This window comes from Carlito syrichta, unplaced genomic scaffold, assembly GCF_000164805.1.
Source record: "Carlito syrichta isolate Samal-C Ts95f unplaced genomic scaffold, Tarsius_syrichta-2.0.1 Scaffold314134, whole genome shotgun sequence".
NCBI classification, from domain to species: domain Eukaryota; kingdom Metazoa; phylum Chordata; class Mammalia; order Primates; family Tarsiidae; genus Carlito; species Carlito syrichta.
This window is the reverse complement of record NW_007258230.1, coordinates 280,491-291,893: the sequence shown is the minus strand read 5'-3', so window position 1 is coordinate 291,893 and position 11,403 is coordinate 280,491. Positions and strand designations below refer to the sequence as shown.

The following is an 11,403-nucleotide window of genomic DNA, read 5'->3' as shown; positions in this document are numbered from 1 at the left end:
TAACTTGGACTAGCCACATTTCTAGGGCTCAATACTCACACGAATCTCAATCACAATACAGGACATTGGTGTATAACCTACCACTGTCTGGCACATCTACTTGTAGACAAAGGTTGTGAATGTCTGTCACTTTGCAAGCTCTATATCCTATCTTTATAGATTTAAAGACAGACATACCACTAGTAGAATTCATTTATTACCTAACATCCAACTGTGAGACCAGCACAATGTCTGGTACTAAAAAAAATGGCAACTAAAATGACACAGGGAGTTCATTTCGACCATTCATCTATTTGCAGGTACTAACACAGGTAACAGTGAGTGGACAATCCTCTTACTTTACAGTACTTAACACAATCACTATATTTTCTTACTTATACTGTGTGTGTATGTGCATTTGTCTCTCCTATGATTGCCATGAAGAAAGGAACTACATCTGTCTTCCTTGCCATTGTATCTGTGGGCCTTAGCAGAATGTATTATACAAAGTAAATGGTCAGATCTCTGGCAAATGAATTTCCTACTAGTCAGAATCTTTTCATGAGATTCTCCTTTAACAGAACAAAATCAGATGGCTGAGGCACAAATGAACAAGGAAAGAGAACAGCCCTTTCCACCGACCTCTCAGACTTAAAAAAAAAAAAGAAAAGAAAACAATAACAAAAAAAGAAAACAAGGACTCAAATGCAGCTGGAAGGAAAGAACAGTATCATTTCCCAACACACAGTCAGTACTGGCATGATTCTTAAAACCCATGGAGACTTCAGAAACTTCTTTGGTAAACCATTGTAAGTTAAATAATAAAAATGCTGTAGTAGCCATGTGATATAGTTTGGGTGTTCATCCCCTCCAAATCTCACATTGAAATGTAATCCCCTATGTAGGGGTGGGGCCTAGTGGAAGGGGTCTGGGTCAGGGGGGTGGATCCCTCATTCATGGCTCAGTGTTGTCTTCTAGGTAATGAGTCCTTGCTGTTTGCTTACAGGAGAACTGGTTGTTTAAAAGAGCCTGGCACCTCCCTTTTCTCTCTTGCTTTCACTACCACCAGGTGACACACTGGCTCCCCTTCCCTGTCCACCATGATTGTAAGCTTCCCGAGGTCTCACCAGAAGCAGATGCCAGCACTATGCTTCTTGTATAGTTGCAGAACCGTGATCCAAATAAACCTCTTTGTACATCACCCAGTCTCAGATATTCCTTTACAGCAATGTAAACCAGACTAATATACCATGATAAAGGCCCTGACGAATGTCCTGAGATTTTAAAAAACAAAATCCAACAGTATGTAATGACTAAAGATGGTATCTACTACTATTGTATTATAAAGTCCTTTTGCTAGTCTTGAGATTGTAGAAATAATTTTATGTAGACTGTAAAACCTGGAAAAATATGGGTCAAGAGTGAAAGCAGCTCTTATCTTTTGATTCTGTATAAAATTAAATGGCACTTTAATAATATTGGTTTCCCCAAATTAATTTATAATCGGTTTTATAATTTGTAGCACAAAAAACCTCCAACTCCTAATCAAGTGTTTCCGGTTTTGTAAACTACTGGTATATATAAACATTTCATATCATTTAAAAATGCTTATAAATTTATTGAATGTAATTCAATTTTTTAAAAACTGAATCATCTTTAAAATGCACTAAAGATAATTACTTTTCTGTTTTCTTTTTTGGTGAGCATTCCAAAATTGGGGAAAATTCAGCCTCTTCATTGTGTTTTCTTTTCTTTTTTTTCTTTTTATGGTCACTTTGGTAACCACTGGAGTCACTGCCTTGGAAAACAGGGTCCTGGTCCTGATCTTCCTGGTGCTTTTTCTTTTTCTTCTTCTTCTTCTTCTTCGGTTCGTCCTCCCAGAGGCCACTCACATTATTAGTATTCTGCAGGTCTGATTCTTTCTTTGGGGTATCATCTGTAAAATCTGCTAGTTTTGTGGCACCATCGTCCACTTCACATATTTCTGGGTCTTTCTTCTTCTTCTTTTTCTTCTTTGGAGGTTTTTCTACAGCTTCTTCAGCACAGGTATCTGTTGTTTCTGCAGGAACTTCAGGGCACTTAAATTTTAAACTGTAAATTAAATTTTAAAAATTAACAGAGCAGAAAGAAAAAAGATCAAAGAACAAAATAAGGTCAAGAATATCCCAAAAGGTCAAGATTTTCTAAATAATGACAGCAGTGTAATATATAACACTGGCATAAATTTCAAATATTCTATTCTATTATCCCTCAGCCCACTGAAATATTTATGTATGGGCTGTTGAATGTTAAATTCAACAATATTAACTTAACATTAAATGTCAAATTCTTTGCTTGCAAAGTACTTCTCCCAGACTGTTTTCACACATAAAAATGACATAAAAATCTTGTTAAAACATGTCTTCTAATTTTTGGTTTGGTTCAGAGAATTTGGTTGCTGAGCATTACACATCATAATACCCAGGCTTATTAGCCAAACCACTGACATTTGACAGAGAGAAAGTATACTTCTGGTATGTATCAAAGTAATGGTGTTTCCTGTCTACTATTTCAATCCCGATTCAAATAATAGTCCATTGTTCTACTTAACCTACACTGAGGTAGTGTTACTTCAAAGTTGTGAATTATTTTATACCACTAAAATAAAACAAATTTCAATGAAGCAGCTCTCTCTCCTAAACTGCAAAGTCCTATGCATGTGTACTAGGTACATATAGCTATTGCATTAATTTCAATGACATAACTTTCAAAATGTAACTCTTCAGTCACACTAGTCACATTTCCAATGGTCACTAGTGAGGCTCCTGTATTATGCATATATGGCACATTTCTAACATTACAGAAAGTTCAATTGGAGAGCTGTTCCAAAACTTTAATCCACACAGTACCATAAATAATCCAGAAAATACCTACCTGGCACAGATGACAAGCTGACAGTTAGCAATATAATTGTGCTTAAGTAGTTTCAGGTGCAGTGATCAACTTTTTAAAAAATTAACAACAAACTACAGAATGCTGAGTTAAATCAGACTATTAAAATATAGAGTAGTTACCTAGACACAGATGTTTTGAATATTTATTTGATGCATGCTTACAGATTACTTAGATTCCTGTTTATACTGACTTTATGGTTTGAAAACATTAATAAACATGCTGTAAACATTTTAAAAGAGGGGCTTATGTTCTCTAAATTCAGAATTAAATAGAAACAAGTATCCAACAATAATTATGTGAGATGAACTAACCTAGTGATATTTAGTTTTCCGCGAATGCAGAATACTCCAGCAGCATCTGAATCTAAACGAAATACTTCAAATTCTAGTTCATCACCCAAGTTTATCTCCAGGGTTTGCCACTGCTCAGCTGACAACTGCTCAGGTTTTGGAATGGAGGCATTAAAACACCCATGTACTAAACAGCCGATGTGGCTAGAAGACACTTTATTAACTGTACCCTGAGAACAAGGAAGAAAGCAGAACATCAAGAAGAGATTCACAGAGTTAAAAGGTGAACTAAACTTTACAAGCTTCAGACAATCTTCAAAGAGAAAATATCAAATTAATGGTTTAATTTAACATGGAAAAGCTTACCTCAATTAAAACATACCACATGTCAAGCCAAAACATCACTTTAGAACACTATTTAGTTTCTAGAAAGCTCAAATTTTATTAAATAAGTAATTGCATATTAATGGTCTAACTGGATAAACAACTCCCCCGACTTGCAAAACAAAACAAAACAAACAAAAAAACACCTTAACTCCCCACTGTAGGTTTCCTTAGGGAATTATTCTTTGACAACACTGAAAACAAGCAGAAAATACTCTCTGATATAAGCTGCATGTGAAAAAGACCTGAAGGCAGGAAGCACATGCTTTTTATAACTGGAATCCATTATTACATTTCTGTAAACAGATGAAATTTCAAAGCTTAAAAATGCATTCTTTAATGATTCAATTTAGATGATGCAAACATTCCTATTAGAAGATAGCTTATCCTCTATATGTAAATCTTGAGTATGGTCATTTTGGTGAAATAATAAAAACATTAGGAGCTTTAAAACTAAAATAAAAGTACACACTATATGATTTTAAGCTTAAGATAAAACTTTCCATAAAACTTTGTGTTCCTCTCAGAATCAATATATATAAAGTATATGAATGAAAACTGAAATATTAAAAAATTCACGTTCTCTGAATTGTAAAATGGTAAATAATACTGACATGTATACAATGCTGTTTAACATTAGCAACCTTTTACATATGTGACAGAATAAAACTCTATCTGTCATGATCAAGAATCTGCTGTCCCCACTAGTAGTTTTTGGATGGTCTATATAAACAAACTGACACACCTATAAAATGGATGATTTATCAATAAAAAGAAATAAGCCATAAAAGACATGAACTTGAAATGTACATTGCTAAGTGAAAGAAACCAATATGAAAATAATATCTACTCTTTTATTCCAACTATATGACATTCCAAAAAAGGCAAAACTATGAAGACTGTCAGACCAGTGGTTGCCAGGCATTAGCAGGGAGGAAGGAAGGGAGGGAGAGATCAACAGGTAGAGCACAAGGGATTTTTAGGGAAGTGAAACTACTCTGTATACTACAATAGTAGACACATGCCATTAGACATTTGTCAAAACTCATAGAATGTAAACTGTAGGTTTTATTTATTAATAACGTATCGATATTGGTTCAACAATTGTTTAGTTCAATGAATTTTATCAAGTCCATAAACAATTCCATCTCCTTAGAAAGAAGACGCATTTTATTATATGTAAATTATATCTCACTAAACATAAATCATAATTTTAAAAAGTGACTGGTCACTTTTACAAGGGATACCTCCAAAACCTGGAATTTATCTTACATGTTTACACTTCGGTCACTTTCACAGTACTCTGTTTGATGCAATATACTGATTCAGACACTTTTTTTGCTATTTAAAACCATTTTCATACATGTCAATTTGGATTCCTTCTAGTGCTTCATTCATTTTTTGTTTCATCTCTTCCACATCAGCAAAAATGTATCGCTTTGAGGACTTTTTCATCAGGGAAACAAAAGAAGTCATTTGGAGCAAGATTAGATGAATAGGGAGGGTAGGGCATAGGGGCCATGCCATATTTAGTCAAAAAACCGCTGAACTCTCAGCATGGTGTGGACAGGTGTGTTCATAAATCACTCATCATGAAAAAGGCAAACACACTGAAAGAATCTCCAAAAAAAAATTCACTGAAGCTGAATGCAGCCTTCCACAACACTAGCTGGTATACTGATGCTGAAGGGTTCCTAGAACTCTTGCATAGCAGGGGAAGGCTGTTCTACAAGGGTCCCACCCTGTGAAAAGATAATTCTGGTTTTTTTTCTGGGATACTCCCTCATATTAGAGGTCTAGATTCTGTTGTAGTGGATAGAATAAAAGGGGTATTTTCCATTTTATCCTTTCTATGTGATTTAAATATTATTTCCATGTACTACATGCTTACATTTAAAATAATAATTTACACAAAGCAGACGAAAGTTAAGTTTGGAAAGTTTCAAGTACAAATCTACTGTCAACTTTAATAACATGGAATCTGGTTGAAAATGCCAGTTTCACAAGCAAAAGATACTATTTCTATTAGTATAATATTGAAAAAAAATTGAAGTGCCTTGTGGATTTTGTCACAGTGAAACTGTTCTATATTTTTATTAATGGTATCAAGGGTTCATTAACAGTTCTGCTCTATTAAAGAATATTTTATAGGAATTGCTTAATTGCTAAGAAAAAACACATGAAAATATATATGTGTATGTATATATACACACACAGAGAACTGCTGAAGGAAGAAAGGGGTAAGTAAAGAGGATAAAGGAACAATGTTTGTATAGATTTCACATCAATTCCTGCATTTCTAACTTCTGAAAAACCAGAAGACCTTCCCCAATGGCCTTCACTTCCAAGCAGACTTGCCATCCTGTCCTCTGTCATTCATTCATTTTCATTACCTGCCTGCCCCATTTTAACTCCTGTTTCATATATTACTAGATTCTTTGAATCCTTTATAAAGAAAAGATATTTCTGTACAATTGAAACTTTTAAAAATAATATATATATATATATATATATATATATTTTTTTTTTTCCCTTAAAATCATTCTAATACTATGCAAGGAATAAATTGGATGGGACATATATTCAGTGCATGAATGTTTTTTCAGAAGATGAAATTTTAAAACTTACCTAGTTTGAAATGATAGAAATAATTTTTTTAAATTAATTTTTATTTACTCACAATAGCAATTTATTTGAGTCCTAGGGTGTTATATAGTCTCTTAAAATTTTCCAAATTATATGGCTGTACAAAGAAAGTTAGAAAAAAATTACATACATACCATAAGCTTCTGCCCTGGTTCAGGGCAGAAAATAACAAAATCTGCTTCAATGTTAAGATGAATGTGTCCTTGGTCATCATAAATATCTCCCAGTTCACCCACAACTTTGATGTTATCATATGCAATGGGGACACCTAAAAGACTGCAAATAGAAAGAGGAGAAAAATGAAACATTTTATCCTCTTTTAACTAGACCATTTTCATACTGATTAGATATTAAGAGTCCAAAAAGTACACATGTGCTAAATTTACCACCTAGGTGAAAAACACAATAGTATATGATTAGTCTATAACAACTTCAGCAGTTGTATTTCACTATGGGTTCTGATGTGTAGGCTAAGTTAAAAAGGATTATTCAAAGGATTGTTCTAAGGTACTTAGAAACAAAATGTCCAATTATGCTCGAGCAATAAACTGACCCTTCTTCCTATTTGCTACCTATTTGAATTCTTCTAGTCATGCTAGAAAGACAAATCATAGAGTTTTGCAAGGAAAATGTTTGTGTATTTCTGTGAGTTGACTGAATAACAGGCAAAATTTTGGTTTACCCACCATTACTGAAATTCTTGATGACATATAGCAAGGGATGCACTTGAGTTAAAGCTGAAGACCCTGAATATTAGAGTCAATGATTTAATACAGAAAAACTCCAAATTGTAACTGCTAGTAAATGGAAATGTTAAGAAACACAACTACATCATTAAGAATTGACTCTGACATTTTAGGCTACAAATTTGACAGTCAGGATTATGAGGCAACTCTCTTTCAAAATATCATTTCCCAGTTATTAAGAAATTATAACTACTATGGAGAAAAACATCATGGCCTCATTACCCACTACTTGTTGGAGAAAACTTCCTTGAGTATCATAGACAAAGCTGAAATCACTTTTCTACTCCTACAGAACCCCATAAACATCTTTTATCACTGTACTTAATCTAGTTTTACTGAATCTATCTGTATATGTGTTTGAATTCCACACATGAATCTAAGGCCCTTGACAGGAGAGAAGAGCTTTTTTGTTGAACTCAATTAAATTTCTAGTGTGATTCATATAAAATAAGGAAAAGAATTCATTCCTAATACATGTTTAGAAAAACAGCCAGGAGCCACAGTAAAGAAATTTGAATAACTACTAAGTTAGGAAAATCATAAACTCAAAGACTTACTCAGGAAAGCAATCTTTTGAGTTGATAATTTCTGCACGTGGCTTTCCTAAGCAGGAATCATACCATCACTACGACAATATTAGGGACACAGAAAACAGAGTTAGAGAGCTGGAATAAAAAGCAAAAGTAACTGCCATACTATATGAAAAAAACAGAAATTAAGACTTTGTTTCATCTAATCAAAGCCCTCCCTCTGGACTACCAGAGAGTAATTCTCAAGTGGAAGGAATATTGTGGTCTCCTAGGGAGCATTTGGAACTTTGTGTTACTATTTATGGTTTTCATAAACATGGCAAAAGCCAGGGAAAAGAGTCTACCATGTACAGGATGTTCATGTACCATGAACAATGAAGAAATATCCAGCTTTGCCTGACTTTTAATAAGGGACAAGCCTGTTTATACATTGCTGAGCACATAATCTAACTCTTTCATCTTTGCATGGTTTTAATATACATGAAACTTTGCATAGCCGGGCTCGGTGGCTCAGCCTGTAATCCCGCACCTTGGGAGGCTGAGGTGAGTGGATTGCCTGAGCCCGCGGGTTTGAGACCCACCTGGGCAACTTGATGAGACCTTATCTCTACAATAAATCAAAAAAAAAAAAAATTAGCCGGGTGTGGTAGCGCGCGCCTGTAGTTCCAGCTACTTGGAAGGCTGAGGCGGAAGGATCGCCGGAGCCCAGCAGGTCGAGGCTGCGGTGGCCGGGAGCGGCCACTGCACTCCAGTCTGGGTGACAGAGTGAGACTCGAACTCAAAACAAAAACAAACAAACAAACAAAAAAAACAACTTTGCAGGAATTTAGTAATACATAAATTCAAGGGGCGATTGTGTGTAACTTTACCAAGAATTACTCAACTATTTCAGGAAAGCATTGGTGATTGGGGCTAATGTGTTACCTGCATTGTCAATTCAAAACACCTGTATCAATGTACATTTGTAACCAACAGATTTTTAGGTGTAGATGCAGGAGAACTCTAACTACTTCAGTCTTCCCAGGTAGTCATGCGTGAGCATCAGTCTATTAAAATATATTTTACTCTATCGTATTAGAGAACTATATAGATTTTTTGTAAATGGTGTGGGTATGTGATATTATCTATGGATTTCATTTCAGCACAGTAAAGATAGTTTTCACAACAGTAAAGGTGGCACTGAAAAATATTTCTTATAAAAGTTAGGTGCTGGGTCCTATGGGGTTCAGACCACTAACTAGGGAATGTGATGATAGAGCCTAAGTTCAACAGGATTTGTGTAACTCCATCAAGCCTTTGGGAAAGCAACTCACAGCATGCAACTTATTAAAAGACATCAGATATACAAAGACAAGCACCCAACACTATATACCTTTTCCTCCTTTACTTTTGTTTTTCAGAAATCATTCTAAGTAGATATCTGGTCAGGGTGGTAGCCTCTTCTCTTGAGATATTTAGTAATATATGTTCAACGTTTGTCCCTCATTGATAATACATAGTTCAATATGTGATGCCTGGTTTGTAGCTGAGTAAACATGAGTCTTTGGCATATCTCAGAAGTAACATGGAAGGAGAGGTGCTGTATCTGTTCAGAGCCACTCTGGGTGACTTCCCCCAGCCTGTCAAGCGTAACAATAATTGATTACAGAAAGTAGCAACATAGTTGCCTGTGATTCCAGGTTTAGTGATCACCTTGTATATCCTTACCTCTCTCAAATCCATCCTCTCCATTCATTTTTTCTCTTGGACAACTGTAACATTCTCTTAATTGGTCTCCTTGTTCACTATCTTATCCTTTTTAAACTATCACATGATGGCACCAAGTGCTGTTGCTTAACCTGGTTATGTACTAGAGATTACAAATATGCACTACTCTCTCAAGAATGTGCCAATACTGAGTTAGAGGGTTCTGGGAGGATAAAGCACTAACCTTGCTTAAGAAACAGGAAACAAAACAAAGAATAGCAATCCTCCCCCCAAGCAAACAAACAACAACAAAAACTGGTAGGAAAGGAACAAAAAGAACTATCCTCTGAGTCATCTTCTACCCCATCTTAGATCCCCTGCCCTCCTCTCCAATGCTTTTCCCCCCCGACATAAAACTCATTCCAGTTATACTTACAGTCCTCTAGTCAAAGAAAACCAATTAACACCTACTACCATTTGTTTATGCCACTCTCTTGCCTGGAAAGCTACCATCTGAAAGTACTCTTATCTATCAAGTTGTTCTCAAAGGTCCCAAGTTCCAGTTAACCGGTCCTCTTACTATAACTTAATTTGGATTCTGTCAAATTTTAACACTTCATTGGATTTACTGGCTTACATTTATATCTCTACTATACCTTAAACACAGGGATTTTAATTTTTGTCTTTATATCTCAAGTCCTTGGGATATAATATAAATATACAAGTACACGTTGGTTGCTTGGCAGAAGCTGTATATAGATGCGATTGATTCTTAACCTGGGGGGCAGGGGGGCCCAGGATCCCTTGAGAAAATGTGAAAGATTTGGATAATGTCTAAGGAAATTCACATAGGAAATTCCTGCAATTTCCAAGGGCTCATGGAATTCCTAAAGGACAACTATGAATCCCTAGGAAATCCATTCATGTGGTTTTAGAATTCTTCTTTTGGACCAAAGTACATCCCCCTAAGCGCCCCCCCCCACACACACCTCTGTAACTCTGAGTTTTCAAGTCATTTTTGGCTATCTTAATATAGATACAACAGGAGGTTTTGTTTGTTTGTTTTTTGTTTTTCCTCTCCCAACAGCAATAGGTTCACCAGATAGACTGGATAAATTCTGCTCTTAAAAACTAAACTAGACTAAGCTAGTTTAAATTAAACCAAAGGTTTTTTCCTCATCCCTAATCAGGTGCAAGAGAAGAGAACACGGAGAAACGACCAGGGCCAAAACAAACAACAAAAGTCGCCCTACGCGTTTTACAGTTGAACGTTTCTATGGAATGAGAGATAATCTATTTACATTTAACTGTCAAATGAAAAAAAACATTATCCGAAAGAGTATAAATGAAACTTTCAATGCTAAACAGAACTAGGCCTACCAGGTCTGCAGACCCCGGGTTTGTTTTTACCCCTAGAGGTAGATTCTCCACTCTCTCCGCCAACACTTGAACCTCACCTTTAAGTTTTCTTCTCTGCCTATGAAAAGGAGCCCGAGAAGATCTTTACCCGACCTTGAGGGGCGGATCGTGACTCTAAAAACGCTCGGGGCAAAGCTCCTGGGGGCCACGACGACCTCTGCCATTTGCCCCCTTTCTGCCGAGCCAACAGCACATCGACCCGCTGCCCCTTCCGTCCCCAAAAGAAGGCCTCGTTACGTCACCGTCCGCTTAGAGAAGAAGGCAACGAGACCGGTACCTCTCCGAATAGCGTAGGAGCTCCGCATCGAGCTGCTCTCGAATGCCGGTGCGTTTCCTGTTGAGGTAGCGAGGCGAAAGCGCGATGTGCCTTCGGTGCGGCCCGGGGACCAGGCAGGAGTAGCGGCTATTCACCAGCGCACAAGCAGCAGCATAGGTTGGCAGTTCCAGGCACGGTAGGACGCCAGCTGTTCCTACGAGGGGCCCATCCGAAGCCGCCTTCGGCCAAGGGGCCTCTGAGCCACCCGCAGCCATGCTGCATGTCAGCTTTCCCAAGGCGCGTACCACTGACGCAAACCAACCGCGTTTCCCCCGACGCGCTGTGTGACGTCATCACCAGCAATCACGCCCCTAGGAATTTCCTCTCCTTGCGCTGTAATATGCAGGTCTGACCAGCAGAGGGAAAGAAACCACTTGATCGCGCTCCCAGGACTGAGTTTGGAGCCTGTGGTAGGTATTGAGCCTGCGCGAAAGCCAACTCACATCTTATCTAAGGACGGGCAATTGTATTTT

At 37.0% G+C, this 11,403-nt stretch overlaps 1 protein-coding gene across 1 annotated transcript; it reads right to left on the bottom strand.

Moving 5' to 3' along the window:
• Nucleotides 1-1,576: 1,576 nt before the first annotated feature.
• TWISTNB (TWIST neighbor) lies at nt 1,577-11,203 on the bottom strand. Its single transcript, XM_008071164.2, has 4 exons — nt 10,892-11,203; nt 6,368-6,509; nt 3,225-3,433; nt 1,577-2,070 (listed from the first exon to the last, which is right to left on the bottom strand). Exons 1-4 carry the CDS (start codon nt 11,143-11,145, stop codon nt 1,656-1,658), a joined length of 1,020 nt encoding a protein of 339 aa, XP_008069355.1. The 5' UTR covers nt 11,146-11,203; the 3' UTR covers nt 1,577-1,655.
• Between the last annotated feature and the right edge of the window lie 200 nt (nt 11,204-11,403).